Below are 15,151 nucleotides of genomic sequence, written 5' to 3'. Positions count from 1 at the left end.
GTTACAGTGCAGTATAAAGTGCTGGGATAAGAGGTTGGTTGTTACAGCACAGTATAAAGTGCTGGGATAAGAGGTTGGTTGTTACAGTACAGTATACAGTGCTGGGATAAGAGGTTGGTTGTTACAGTACAGTATATATACAGTGCTGGGATAAGAGGTTGGTTGTTACAGTACAGTATAAAGTGCTGGGATAAGAGGTTGGTTGTTACAGTACAGTATAAAGTGCTGGGATAAGAGGTTGGTTGTTACAGTACAGTATAAAGTGCTGGAATAAGAGGTTGGTTGTTACAGTACAGTATAAAGTGCTGGGATAAGAGGTTGGTTGTTACAGTACAGTATACAGTGCTGGGATAAGAGGTTGGTTGTTACAGTACAGTATACAGTGCTGGGATAAGAGGTTGGTTGTTACAGTACAGTATACAGTGCTGGGATAAGAGGTTGGTTGTTACAGTACAGTATACAGTGCTGGGATAAGAGGTTGGTTGTTACAGTACAGTATACAGTGCTGGGATAAGAGGTTGGTTGTTACAGTACAGTATACAGTGCTGGGATAAGAGGTTGGTTGTTACAGTACAGTATACAGTGCTGGGATAAGAGGTTGGTTGTGACAGTACAGTATACAGTGCTGGGATAAGAGGTTGGTTGTTACAGTACAGTATACAGTGCTGGGATAAGAGGTTGGTTGTTACAGTACAGTATACAGTGCTGGGATAAGAGGTTGGTTGTTACAGTACAGTATAAAGTGCTGGGATAAGAGGTTGGTTGTTACAGTACAGTATATATACAGTGCTGGGATAAGAGGTTGGTTGTTACAGTGCAGTATAAAGTCCTGGGATAAGAGGTTGGTTGTTACAGTACAGTATAAAGTGCTGGGATAAGAGGTTGGTTGTTACAGTACAGTATACAGTGCTGGGATAAGAGATTGGTTGTTACAGTACAGTATACAGTGCTGGGATAAGAGGTTGGTTGTTACAGTACAGTATACAGTGCTGGGATAAGAGGTTGGTTGTTACAGTACAGTATACAGTGCTGGGATAAGAGGTTGGTTGTTACAGTACAGTATACAGTGCTGGGATAAGAGGTTGGTTGTTACAGTACAGTATACAGTGCTGGGATAAGAGGTTGGTTGTTACAGTACAGTATAAAGTGCTGGGATAAGAGGTTGGTTGTGACAGTACAGTATACAGTGCTGGGATAAGAGGTTGGTTGTTACAGTACAGTATACAGTGCTGGGATAAGAGGTTGGTTGTTACAGTACAGTATACAGTGCTGGGATAAGAGGTTGGTTGTTACAGTACAGTATACAGTGCTGGGATAAGAGGTTGGTTGTTACAGTATAGTATACAGTGCTGGGATAAGCGGTTGGTTATTACAGTACAGTATAAAGTGCTGGGATAAAAGGTTGGTTGTTACAGTACAGTATAACGTGCTGGGATAACAGGTTGGTTGTTACAGTACAGTATACAGTGCTGGGACAAGAGGTTGGTTGTTACAGTACAGTATATATAAAGTGCTGGGATAAGAGGTTGGTTGTTACAGTACAGTATACAGTGCTGGGATAAGAGGTTGGTTGTTACAGTACAGTATACAGTGCTGGGATAAGAGGTTGGTTGTTACAGTACAGTATACAGTGCTGGGATAAGAGGTTGGTTGTTACAGTACAGTATAAAGTGCTGGGATAAGAGGTTGGTTGTTACAGTACAGTATATATACAGTGCTGGGATAAGAGGTTGGTTGTTACAGTGCAGTATAAAGTGCTGGGATAAGAGGTTGGTTGTTACAGTACAGTATAATGTGCTGGGATAAGAGGTTGGTTGTTACAGTACAGTATAATGTGGTGGGATAAGAGGTTGGTTGTTACAGTACATTATAATGTGGTGGGATAAGAGGTTGGTTGTTACAGTACAGTATACAGTGCTGGGATAAGAGGTTGGTTGTTACAGTACAGTATAATGTGCTGGGATAAGAGGTTGGTTGTTACAGTACAGTATAATGTGCTGGGATAAGAGGTTGGTTGTTACAGTACAGTATAATGTGCTGGGATAAGAGGTTGGTTGTTACAGTACAGTATACAGTGCTGGGATAAGAGGTTGGTTGTTACAGTACAGTATAAAGTGCTGGGATAAGAGGTTGGTTGTTACAGTACAGTATACAGTGCTGGGATAAGAGGTTGGTTGTTACAGTACAGTATAAAGTGCTGGGATAAGAGGTTGGTTGTTACAGTACAGTATACAGTTCTGGGATAAGAGGTTGGTTGTTACAGTACAGTATAAAGTGCTGGGATAAGAGGTTGGTTGTTACAGTACACTATAAAGTGCTGGGATAAGAGGTTGCTTGTTACAGTACAGTATTAATACAGTGCTGGGATAAGAGGTTGGTTGTTACAGTACAGTATAAAGTGCTGGGATAAGAGGTTGGTTGTTACAGTGCAGTATACAGTGCTGGGATAAGAGGTTGGTTGTTACAGTGCAGTATACAGTGCTGGGATAAGAGGTTGGTTGTTACAGTACAGTATACAGTGCTGGGATAAGAGGTTGGTTGTTACAGTACAGTATACAGTGCTGGGATAAGAGGTTGGTTGTTACAGTACAGTATACAGTGCTGGGATAAGAGGTTGGTTGTTACAGTACAGTATAATGTGCTGGGATAAGAGGTTGGTTGTTACAGTGCAGTATACAGTGCTGGGATAAGAGGTTGGTTGTTACAGTACAGTATAATGTGCTGGGATAAGAGGTTGGTTGTTACAGTACAGTATAAAGTGCTGGGATAAGAGGTTGGTTGTTACAGTACAGTATAAAGTGCTGGGATAAGAGGTTGAATTTCCATTCAGTATTGGCACAGGTTTAAAGTGGGCTGCTGTAGATGCAAGGGTTTTGCATACAGAGTTGAAGGAGATTAGGCCTTGATCTTTACCATGCACGTTTGATGGAGGTTCTGTCCAGAAGAGCAAGTTGTTAGTACGCTGAAATATGGACAAATGAAAAGCTAGGCCACGACACCACGCTTTACTGTGAATGAGAAGGGATAGGGGGGAAAGGGGGAAACGAGATGGAGTGAGAGATAATTAGAATGAGCGACGGAAGTGAATGAAAGTATCAGAGAGTAAGAGATGTAAAGAATGAAAGGATGATTTTGGGCTTAGCGGGAGAAATCAACATATAACACAGGGGAAATGGGGCGAGGGGAAGAGGAGGGAGGAGGGAAGTGTTGTAGCAGAGAGAGAGAGTTTAAAGGGTCGGAAGCGTTACTCAATGAGATGGATGAGAAATGAAAGCTGGGACTGATTAGGAAAAGAGGATGGTGGGAGAGAAGGAGAGTGGGGCTTGATAGAATAGTGGCAGATTGGACAGAGCGGGTGATTGGAGAAATCTGAAGAGGATGTTAGAAATATAGTGGTAAAGCAGTGGTAATGTGTGTATTGAAATGGGGTTTCTGTTAAAAACAGAAAATAACCACAGTGTCAGGAACCAGGTAAAGTTATCAAGATGAGAAGATGAGAAGTCTGCTGGGGTCTGACATATAATCTCTCACTGAAGTGTTCCTCTCTCACATTTCAAGGACGGCCATCTTGAAAAACTTGGGCCCAAGTTAGAGGGACATGAGGAAAAAAAGTCTAGACATTAGAATGTACCTGTCAGGAACTCAAAGCAGCAGGAGGGGTGAAGTCAGGCACAGGAGACCAAGGTCCGTGAACACACGTTTTAATAGGCAACAGTCCAAAACTGCCAACAACATGTAAGGCAGGGCGAAAATACAATAACAGTAAGAGCCCGAAAACAGAGTAGGGGCGCAGCCCAGAAAACTTGTATGCCTTAACACACAAAAATGCAGAGGGAATGCCTAAACCCCAACCTAACCAAACAACAACAATCCCGCACAATCTCCAAACCTAAACAGAGAGACTAAATATCCCCCCACTAACGATCTAACACAATACAGGTGCACACATAAACCAGACCTCACCAAAAGAAAATGAAAAGAGGATCGGTGGCAGCTAGTAGGCCGGCGACGACGACCGCCGAGCGCCGCCCGAACGAGGAGAGGCGCCACCTTCAGTCGACATTGTGACAGTATCTTTCTTCTGCTGTCTGTCTGTCTGTCTGGCTCCCGGTGCGGTCTGGGCTGGAGCCTAACCCTCCTGCTGTAGTTTGGGCCAGAGTGTTTCAAATAATATTAGAGTGTTTACACAGTCTTTCACACTATGATAAGAGTAATGAAATGGCAATCACCACTCAAAGAATGAAGAATTCCTAGACTGTAGGTAAAGGCAGTTTTGGGGTCAATTCCTGTCAGTTCAGGAAGTACACAGTAATTCCAAATCCTATTATCTTCAATGCTTTACAATGAGGAAAATTTGGAATTGGAATTGAAATTGACCCCAACTCTGGGTAAAGGTCATACAATTATCAAGACCAATGACAGGCAGAGACAATACATCTCTACCTTACTCTCCTTCCTTATTGTACCCTCCCAAAGGTGCTATGTATAATCTCACTCTTCTGTGACCACTCTTAGATATGATAGTTTTCCTGGACTACATTACATCCAGGAAAGACATTGGACTGTCAACTCCCTCTGCTCTATCCAGACTGTGATGTCATCCCTCTGAGGACTTGGAGGGACAGGGAGGGGGGGGCGACACAGTGACAGTAGATGGAGTCGAGCCAGGCTTGGTGCTTCCCTGTCCCTGGAGAGTGTGTGTGTTGTGTCTGTAGTGGACATAACACACATGCACACACAGCCACGTCATACACACTCCCCTCCTCACACAGTAATCCATGAACACGTGAAGGGCATTGGGCAGGGCTGTGTTAGTTTAATATGGAAACTGGCTCAGTGTAACTGGTTGGGTGCTCACTAAAGTGTTAATTAAGCACTAATAGATGTAGGTGGTCAAGGCTCATGTTATGTCATGTCATGTTCCATCATATTTATAGTATCATGTTCACTAATAGATGTAGGTGGCCAAGGCTCATGTTATGTCATGTCATGTCATGTTCCATCATATTTATAGTATCATGTTCACTAATAGATGTAGGTGGTCAAGGCTCATGTTATGTCATGTCATGTCATGTTCCATCATATTTATAGTATCATGTTCACTAATAGATGTAGGTGGTCAAGGCTCATGTCAAGTCATGTCATGTTCCATCATATTTATAGTATCATGTTCACTAATAGATGTAGGTGGTCAAGGCTCATGTTATGTCATGTCATGTCATGTTCCATCATATTTATAGTATCATGTTCACTAATAGATGTAGGTGGTCAAGGCTCATGTTATGTCATGTCATGTCATGTTCCATCATATTTATAGTATCATGTTCACTAATAGATGTAGGTGGTCAAGGCTCATGTCATGTCATGTCATGTCATGTTCCATCATATTTATAGTATCATGTTCACTAATAGATGTAGGTGGTCAAGGCTCATGTTATGTCATGTCATGTCATGTTCCATCATATTTATAGTATCATGTTCACTAATAGATGTAGGTGGTCAAGGCTCATGAAATGTTATGTCATGTCATGTTCCATCATATTTATAGTATCATGTTCACTAATAGATGTAGGTGGTCAAGGCTCATGTCAAGTCATGTCATGTTCCATCATATTTATAGTATCATGTTCACTAATAGATGTAGGTGGTCAAGGCTCATGTTATGTCATGTCATGTCATGTCATGTTCCATCATATTTATAGTATCATGTTCACTAATAGATGTAGGTGGTCAAGGCTCATGTTATGTCATGTCATGTCATGTTCCATCATATTTATAGTATCATGTTCACTAATAGATGTAGGTGGTCAAGGCTCATGTCATGTCATGTTCCATCATATTTATAGTATCATGTTCACTAATAGATGTAGGTGGTCAAGGCTCATGTCATGTCATGTCATGTCATGTTCCATCATATTTATAGTATCATGTTCACTAATAGATGTAGGTGGTCAAGGCTCATGTTATGTCATGTCATGTCATGTTCCATCATATTTATAGTATCATGTTCACTAATAGATGTAGGTGGTCAAGGCTCATGTTATGTCATGTCATGTCATGTTCCATCATATTTATAGTATCATGTTCACTAATAGATGTAGGTGGTCAAGGCTCATGTCATGTCATGTCATGTCATGTTCCATCATATTTATAGTATCATGTTCACTAATAGATGTAGGTGGTCAAGGCTCATGTTATGTCATGTCATGTCATGTTCCATCATATTTATAGTATCATGTTCACTAATAGATGTAGGTGGTCAAGGCTCATGAAATGTTATGTCATGTCATGTTCCATCATATTTATAGTATCATGTTCACTAATAGATGTAGGTGGTCAAGGCTCATGTCAAGTCATGTCATGTTCCATCATATTTATAGTATCATGTTCACTAATAGATGTAGGTGGTCAAGGCTCATGTTATGTCATGTCATGTCATGTCATGTTCCATCATATTTATAGTATCATGTTCACTAATAGATGTAGGTGGTCAAGGCTCATGTTATGTCATGTCATGTCATGTTCCATCATATTTATAGTATCATGTTCACTAATAGATGTAGGTGGTCAAGGCTCATGTCATGTCATGTTCCATCATATTTATAGTATCATGTTCACTAATAGATGTAGGTGGTCAAGGCTCATGTCATGTCATGTCATGTCATGTTCCATCATATTTATAGTATCATGTTCACTAATAGATGTAGGTGGTCAAGGCTCATGTTATGTCATGTCATGTCATGTTCCATGACGGAAGTCGTGAAACATTGACAGATTTTTACCCTAGTCGGCTCAGGAATTCGAACCAGCGATCTTTCGGTCACTGGCCCAACGCTCTTAACTGCCAGGCTAGAAATGACTCATAACAGACAGTGATTAACTATGATTGGTCAGTTATTCATCTGATGTTCTAATACTAATTTGCCATTTGATGTTCTGCTCTGAGGTAAATAATGTATGATGAAATATAACTATAGTCATGACAGATGTTTGGGGGTTCCTCTGAAGGGAAGAATACTTTTTGTGTGTGGGGGGGGGGGGGTGTCTATGTTTAGTCTGAGAGTTATTTGGGTGTGTTTGTGTGTAAGCGCTACCTCTGCTCATTCTGTGTGGATCTGGATCATGTCTCTCCAGAGACTCTCCTGTGGAAATGTATGTTAGGTGGGAGAGCTGGATGAGACTATTCGGTTATGTTAGATTTCTCGGTTGCTGTTGTTGGTGTCTCAGTGACCATGTACTGTCCCCAGAACCTGGGCAGATCTAGATGAGCGTACTGCATGTGTGTGCCTCTTATAAGCCCCTGCACTTTAATCCTGTACTCCTCTCTACATGCCATACCCATTCCTACCTCCCCTCCTCTCTCTCTTTCTCTCTGTCTTTTTCTCTAACTGCTATCCCTTCTTCCCTATCTCCCTTTATCCCCCGTTCCATCCCTCTCTCTGCCAACAAACACATCTCCTGCAGTGGGGGTCTGGCTGCCTGGGAGACTAAGAGAGATTACTGTCAGCGTGCTAACAGTAACACTAAGCCATGTTCACAGTTACCTCCTGTACTCCCCTCCTCCTGTACTCCCCTCCCCTCAACTGGCCCCTGGAAAAGTGAAATTAGGAGGCCAACTTAAAAGGGAAGTTTACATATTGAAGGTTTAGGGTAGTGTGGTCGGTTTTTCAGTGTGTCTATGGGGGCCCCTAAGGGCCCAGAACTTTATATTGACCTCTGCTTTCATGTTGTGTGACTCATTGTTCCAGCTGGAAGGTGGTTTGTAGGCATTGTATTATTGTTGATTGTTGGGATGGCCTATAGGGATGGGAGAGTTGGCATTCTCCACCATGGAAGTATAATGTATGGGGAATGTCTGTGCTGTGATATGCATGTGTGGGAGATTGATTCATTTGTCTCTAGACATCTGTTTCCATGCTCTGTTTGATGACCTCTGCACTTCTCTCCTCTCTCTCCTCCTCCCCCCACTCCATCCTTTTCCCTTCCTTTCCCTATCTCCTCTCTCACTTTACTTCCCCACTCTTTCCTCCCCCTCCCCTCTTTATTGCCACCCCTCTCTCGGCTTCCTTTTTCACCTCTCTACTCCTCTCCCTGTCCCCTCCTCTCTACTCCTCTCCCTGTCCCCTCCTCTCTACTCCTCTCCCTGTCCCCTCCTCTCTACTCCTCTCCCTGTCTCCTCTCTACTCCTCTCCCTGGCCTCTCCTCTCTACTCCTCTCCCTGTCCCCTCCTCTCTACTCCTCTCCCTGTCCCCTCCTCTCTACTCCTCTCCCTGTCCCCTCCTCTCTACTCCTCTCCCTGTCCCCTCCTCTCTACTCCTCTCCCTGTCCCCTCCTCTCTACTCCTCTCCCTGTCCCCTCCTCTCCCTGTCCTCTCCTCTCTACTCCTCTCCCTGGCCTCTCCTCTCTACTCCTCTCCCTGTCCCCTCCTCTCTACTCCTCTCCAGTCTCCTTTGCTGTGCTGATACCTCGTCTGGACTTGGTCATCTCCCTGGTGGGTGCCGTGTCCAGCAGTGCCCTGGCCCTGGTCTTCCCCCCTCTGGTGGAGCTCATCACCTTCTCAGACCGACCGCTGAAGCCAGCCATGTTGGTCAAGGACCTTGTCATCGCTGTGGTGGGCTTCATAGGGTTCCTGGCTGGGACCTACGTCACCCTGGCCGAGATCGTCTCTCCAGAGGTCATCAGGGAGGCAGCTCAGAACCTGACTGTTGCTGCTGATACTACTGTGGCTGGGGCCTTGGGGATGTCTGAGGAGCTAGGTGGGAACTGGACCACACCTACTGCTGCTGTGACCTTGGGATGATCTTGGTTGACCTTAAAATGACCTGTAGTCATAGCTCCTAGGGCAGCAGGAGATTACATGACGAGCAGACAATGTGTTCACTTACAGATTGTTTTTCATATGGTTGCCGGATCCTTGTTTTGTCAAATCTATAGAAAATGAAATGGACAGCATAGTCCCTGACGACGATCTGACAGGAATGCTCGAGTGTCCTTCCGCACAGTGTAGTCATTGGAACATGAAAAAGTAGAACCAAACACACAGCATAGAAACATAGGAAAGACATTGTACTGTACACAGCCCTAACCACATAGAACCCTTTCAAACACACAGCATAGAAACATAGGAAATACACTGTACTGTACACAGCCCTAACCACATAGAACCCTTTCATATGGATGTTATGGACTGCCAGACATAACAACAACATTTGTGGCACACACACAAGCGTAAACATCCCCAGCTAGCTTATCCCACTCATCACCAGCTTCAGCACATTGCCCCGCAGTGATCAGAGTTCTCTCTCCAACTCCAGCAGAGCTAGTGTGACATTTCCACTGCCTCATCTCTATCAGAGGGGAAAATCTCATCAAAAACGAAATCATGAATGTATGATGTCGCAGGGAAACAACAGCCCTATATGCAGGTCCCACAGTACATCATCTGAAACCAAATTCTCCTTCTTGTATTGTTGGTGATTCTAGAACCTCTGATATGGTTTTTTAACCCTTGGGGAGTGGGAACTGTAGCCGCTATCAATTGTTATGATAAATGTTCCCTCCAAGCTGCTCGCCCTCCCTTCGGGCTGCCGCGCAGATGAAATATCAGCCCACGCAGAGAACTTCACTCAACTTTCTACAGTTTTCCTCTTTAGTTAACACCATCAACGTTTCCCACTACTGTGGGAATTTTGCTCGAATCAACGCAATATTAGCCACTTTCAATGTAACATACCGAAACAAAACGAGCTATGCAAGATTTAGTATGCAAAGCTAACTGTGCAAGAGATTCTCTTTTAGGCAGAGCGCATTGGAATAGGATTCTATACCATTTACATGCATAACTCAGGCCCATACGCTGCACAGACCGGTGCACCATAACCAATCAGAGCTGCAGAAAGCCTATATGCAAATAGCCATTGCCATATATGGATCTGTGCCATTCAATTTGAACTGGACAGCATGCGCGGTATTGAGTATATTCGTTTGTTTTGAGATCAAAGCGAGAACTGCATGTAGCCACCTGTGCACATTTGTTCATATTCTTTGCTAGTTAGCGAGTTATTAGCAAAGTTTTTGTCAACAATCAGGGAGTGGTTGCTTCCTACATGAACACAAAATGCATTTCTAGTCATCTTTGAAAAGCAAGTCAAGTAAAGAGCTTTTTTTTGTCTTAAAGGGGAAGTGTTGTATTTTGAGACGGTTTTGAATAAGCTAAATAACCAATAGGCAGAGGGTAGCATCATTTGTCTGATTCTCTGTAATAGTGGTATGGGAATAATAATTAATTGTATTTTGTAAAGTGGTTTCTTGCATCAAACAACACAACATTTTCAGTCACCCTGCGTGTTTTTAAAAAAAGTCTCATGTAATGTAGTCATACATTGAACACCACTCATTGGCTGCTACTGTAGACCGAATGATAAAACAGCTATGTCCATGTTAAAATGTTATGGGATACATTTTCTCCATTGTTTTTGATGGTAGGCCACTCTGGTAGGTCTACATTATGATCAAATAACCACAGTAGCCTACTTGGCCACTGTTAAAACTGTAACTTAAAGCGGGTACAGCCTCAGTGTTCACAGTAAACTCGCGCCGGAAATTGCACAGAACTTTCACAATGTTCAAGTTTGCGCTCAGCAGACCTGAAATTTGCTCAGTGTCGGAAGGGAACATTGATTATGATCGACAACAACCTTTGAAAATCAGATCGGCAGTTACGATCCTCAATTCTGGCTTCAACTTTGACTCATCTGCCCTGGGCTCTTTGTGTACCTCCGAACCAATCTTCTGGCTACCCAAGTGAAAACACAGGTGAAAACAAGGCAGGAGAGCAGGCGTCCTGGTGAGACTAAGGCGATGGGAAACCGGCCTTGCAGCTTGTCTTCTCCTCTGGTTTAGTGTCTGTAGGAGCTATACAGATAGGAACACTATCGAAAACCAAGAGACTCGGAGCCTTGCCCCTTCATTCCCTGCCCCATTTTCTTGACTTTTGGCCTTTGAACTGTCATAAACTCATAAACTCCCAAAGGTCGTTGTCTACAGACACATATGAATAACATTAATATACCCTTTTACAGGCACATACAATTTCTCGTAGACAAATCAATCAAGGCTTTTTGATACGTAAATGGACAAGTTTAGATAACATTATAGATGCCTGCTGTTGGCAACTAAGATTTGTTTTTGGCTACCTGTCTACCGTGGCTATATTTAACCAGGACTAAACCAAGACTCAATTATCAAAGACCTTCCAGGCTGCTCCCTGTGGCAGTATCTTCCAACACAGCAATATGATGTATATTTATTTATCGATATAGGAGAAAATAATGTTTAACACTGAAATGTCTGTCTGCTGAATTCAACTGTATCATCATTGAACAATGTCAGGAAGGAAGCCTTAACTGATGAGAGGGAACCCGCTGGGGAAAAACTGGTTAAATCAATGTTGTTTCCACGTCATTTCAACCAAAAAATTCTATGTGAATGTTGATGTTGAACTGACATCTGTGCCCAGTGGGAAGACTGTGATTGGCTTCCTCTACGAGATTGACAATGAAAAGACCCACATCATTCCATATCCATTGGTTTGTTAGTATGTTTACCGCAGTGATTGGTTGGTTCTGTCAGTGTGTCATATGATCACTATATCCTCTATTCCATTTCACTGCCTCTCAACCGACCATTCTACATGATCATGTCCAATTTGTCCCTCAGGATTTTCTACAGTCGTCTATGGTAATGATAATGTTCCTTCAGTTGAATCAGTAATCAGTACAGGAGAGCACTGTCCGCACACTAGTGAATTTATGGTGCAATAAAGTAACTACTACCTGGTAATAACTCAAACTGCACTCCCTATTACCGTCCGTCACAAAGGTCAACGACCTCTGTCTGACGCTGCTGCGTTATAAAACCTAAAGGTTTCATTGTCTCATTTGTTGCTCTGCTGTTAAACCTAAGTGTTAGTGTCAGACGGTGTTAAACAATGTCACAGGGCTCCAATAGTCTTTTCTACACAACGCCAACGTCACTCAAGACACGCTCAATAACACCCTTGGTTTGTTCTGAGGGTGTCTTCCAGCGAGTTCGCCAATTAAACCAAAATAATCCTAGCTGATCGGTGATGATGGGCGTTAGATGGTACGCTAACACTTCAAGCTAACTTCTAAAAGAACAGCATCCGCTCCTCTCACAGGTACAATGTACCAATATGTATTAATGACTTGTTTTGCACATTCATCGTATTTCGTTTTACATGGATGAGTTCCTCACTCCGCTGCTGTTCCCACCACCACTGCCGAATCCCGCCTAGACATTCTAAAATGATTTGCTTTGTTGTGCCTTAAAGACATCAATTTATCCCTGTTCTGTTCGTGGAGAAACCTTTTCAGTTGGAGCAAAGCGGGGGGGCGACGATGATTCATGGATGGGTCCCTCCACTCGGGAACAACACTCACAAATAAAAGTCTCTCTCGCTGCATGGGTTGATAACCAATGAGGAGTAGGAGTGTAAGAGTTGACAACAGACTACAGTTTTTACCACATCTTCCAAATACATTTCTATTATAAAGTTTCCTTTTGACAAAAATGTTTAAGTTGTGTACCTTCGAAACGGTCCTACAAAGTTAAGTTGTTTCCTTTTTTGACGTATAACTTACATTCCAGCTTGTAAAAGGAGTATTGTTGAAGTATTTAGAAGGTGGTGGTACCTAGGGTCTGTAATAGGATCATTGCAGGAATAAGCCTAGGTTATATTTAGGTGGGGATCATACTGGGGCGGCAGGTAGCCTGGTGGGTAGGAGAGGTTGCTGAATCAAATCCCCGAGCTGACGAGGTAAAAATGTGTCGTTCTGCCCCTGAGCAAGGCAGTTCACCCACAACAACAGTTGTTCTCCAGGCACCGATGACGTGGCTGTCGATTACGGCAGCTCCCTCTCACCTCTGATTAAGAGGGGTTGGGTTAAATGCAGAAGACACATTTTTGAATGCATTGTTGTTCAACTGACTAGATATTCCCTTTACTTTGTATCATGTGAGGATATACACTGAGTATACCAAACATTAGGAACACCTTAATATTTCATTTTTTTTAAACTTCTTTAACTTTTTAACATCTACATTGATTTGAAGTGGATTTAACAAGTGACATTAATAAGGGATCATAGGTTTCACCTGGATTCACCTGGATTCACCTGGATTCACCTGGTCAGTCTGTCATGGATAGAGCAGGTGTTCCTAATGTTTTGTACACTCAGTGTATATCATGTACCACCTTTATTATGAATTCAATCAATGTAACACACGTTATTATGATTGAATAAATGAACATAGATTTACTGAGGAAAGACATTGTATTGTGTCCGTTATTTTGGTCATGGTAAGGTCATGAGTAGGATGTGTCTGCCTTCAACTGAACTAGGTAAGAGACATTCCCTACTCTGGATGAGAGTGTCGGCTAAATGACTGAATATGACATTGGTAAAGGCTGTTGGTTGTGTGGAGGGTTTGTATGGTACAGCATGCTTTGGAGGGCATTAGTGCCGTTAAAAGTTTTGGGTTGGAACGCTGATCGCTGGCAGAGCCACTTATATCTGCAAGTCAGGTGGCCCTCTGTTTTCATTTACATTACATTTAAGTCATTTAAGTTCCCATCATGCCACAGTGTAAGCACACACCTCGCGCTGCGCTGGGAGCCTTCACACACCGCTGTGTAATATTATTCAAGAGGTCTGACCACCAGGGAAATCACACTGTCAGAGCTTTCTCTGCCTACCTCTCCTCTGCTCTGTCCAACAGCGGAGCAGAGGAGATCTGTCACACACACACTTTCCCTTATTCAGTCTCACTCACACTGTCAGAGCTTTCTCTGCCTACCTCTCCTCTGCTCTGTCCAACAGCGGAGCAGAGGAGATCTGTCACACACACACTTTCCCTTATTCAGTCTCACTCACACACACTCTCTCTCATCTACACACAGAAACACTGTAATTCGCTTTGTATTGATTGGCAGCTGGTCAAATTTGAATTTGGGCTACTTATTTGATAACTCCAGAGGAACACTGGGCCTATTCAAACAGAGGGTGTGTGTGTGGGTGGGTGGGCGTGTGCCTGTGTGTTTGTGTGCAGGCTTGTGTGTGTATGTGCTGCTGGGGAAGCACAGAGTGCATGTTTGGAAGAGATATACAGCCTTAAACAGTCAGAAACACACTGCCTGCCTCTCAAGGAAAATCTATTTACATTGGAATATACTTTATACCTCAGTTAAATGAATCTAGAGTGACATTAAGCCTAACGCTGTTCAGCAGGCTCTTACAGCTGGGCCACTTGGGCTCTGATTTGGCAATTTTTTGTTCAGTATATCACTTTAGAATTCCTCCCTACTTCCTCCCCCATACCACACCACGTTTTCAAGAAAACTGAGTTTTTCTGTTGACTCAGCGAAGGAAAGTAATACATCCTAACCTACAAGCTGTCTATAAGGAACTATACCAGTCAGTCAAATTATGCTCCACTGTGATGTGGAAACTGGAAATCAATAATATGCTTAACACTAGCTCCGATGTAAAACCTTTAGGTGTTTTTAAATAGAATAATGTTCTGTGGTGCAAAGGTTATCACTATATTCAGATGAGCATGTTGATGGATATCCATCGTAGTTGGCACTCAACTCTATTTTTGTTTCACTCTGTCATTCTCCCTCTTTTTTTGCTAACGGTGAACAATGCCTGCACTAGAGTTGGTAATGAGGTCTGCAATCCCATCCCCAGCTTCTTCCATTCATCATTTCCATTAGTAATTTCTCGTTGGTAGTAAAGTGATAACAGCTGGAGATTATGAAACTGAGCTGGAGATTCTTATTAAGGCACCACTGCTTCCCTAACTCTGCTCCTCCTAGAGCTGTGTAGTGTATGTGTGTCATTTTTATTAGGATCCCCATTAGCTAATGCTGTAACGCAAGCTAATCTTCCTGGGGTCCAACACCAATTAAAAATACATTACAAACAACCACAAATCAAGACTTCACAAACATTCAACAAGTAGACAATACAGACAATTACAATACCTGACAGGAAACACATTTAACATTCAGTTGATGCTTTCTATTTCCTGTCCAGTCACATGGTCTATCACATTAGATGTTATTTAA

At 42.8% G+C, this 15,151-nt stretch overlaps 1 protein-coding gene across 5 annotated transcripts in view; it reads left to right on the top strand.

Annotated features, from left to right (window-relative positions):
- slc36a4 (solute carrier family 36 member 4) overlaps window positions 1-11,850 on the top strand; it is a 237,139-nt gene extending 225,289 nt beyond the window's left edge. For all 5 annotated transcript variants that reach the window (XM_029715727.1, XM_029715726.1, XM_029715725.1 and 2 more), the window contains one exon: window positions 8,445-11,850. In XM_029715727.1, the coding sequence (XP_029571587.1) occupies window positions 8,445-8,800 (356 nt within the window). In that variant the 3' untranslated portion in view covers window positions 8,801-11,850. The remainder of the gene's footprint in view (window positions 1-8,444) is intronic.
- Window positions 11,851-15,151: the final 3,301 nt, after the last annotated feature.

Source organism: Salmo trutta, chromosome 26 (assembly GCF_901001165.1).
Source record: "Salmo trutta chromosome 26, fSalTru1.1, whole genome shotgun sequence".
NCBI classification, from domain to species: domain Eukaryota; kingdom Metazoa; phylum Chordata; class Actinopteri; order Salmoniformes; family Salmonidae; genus Salmo; species Salmo trutta.
Note: the sequence above shows the minus strand (reverse complement) of the source record. Positions and strands in the feature narration are given on the sequence as shown.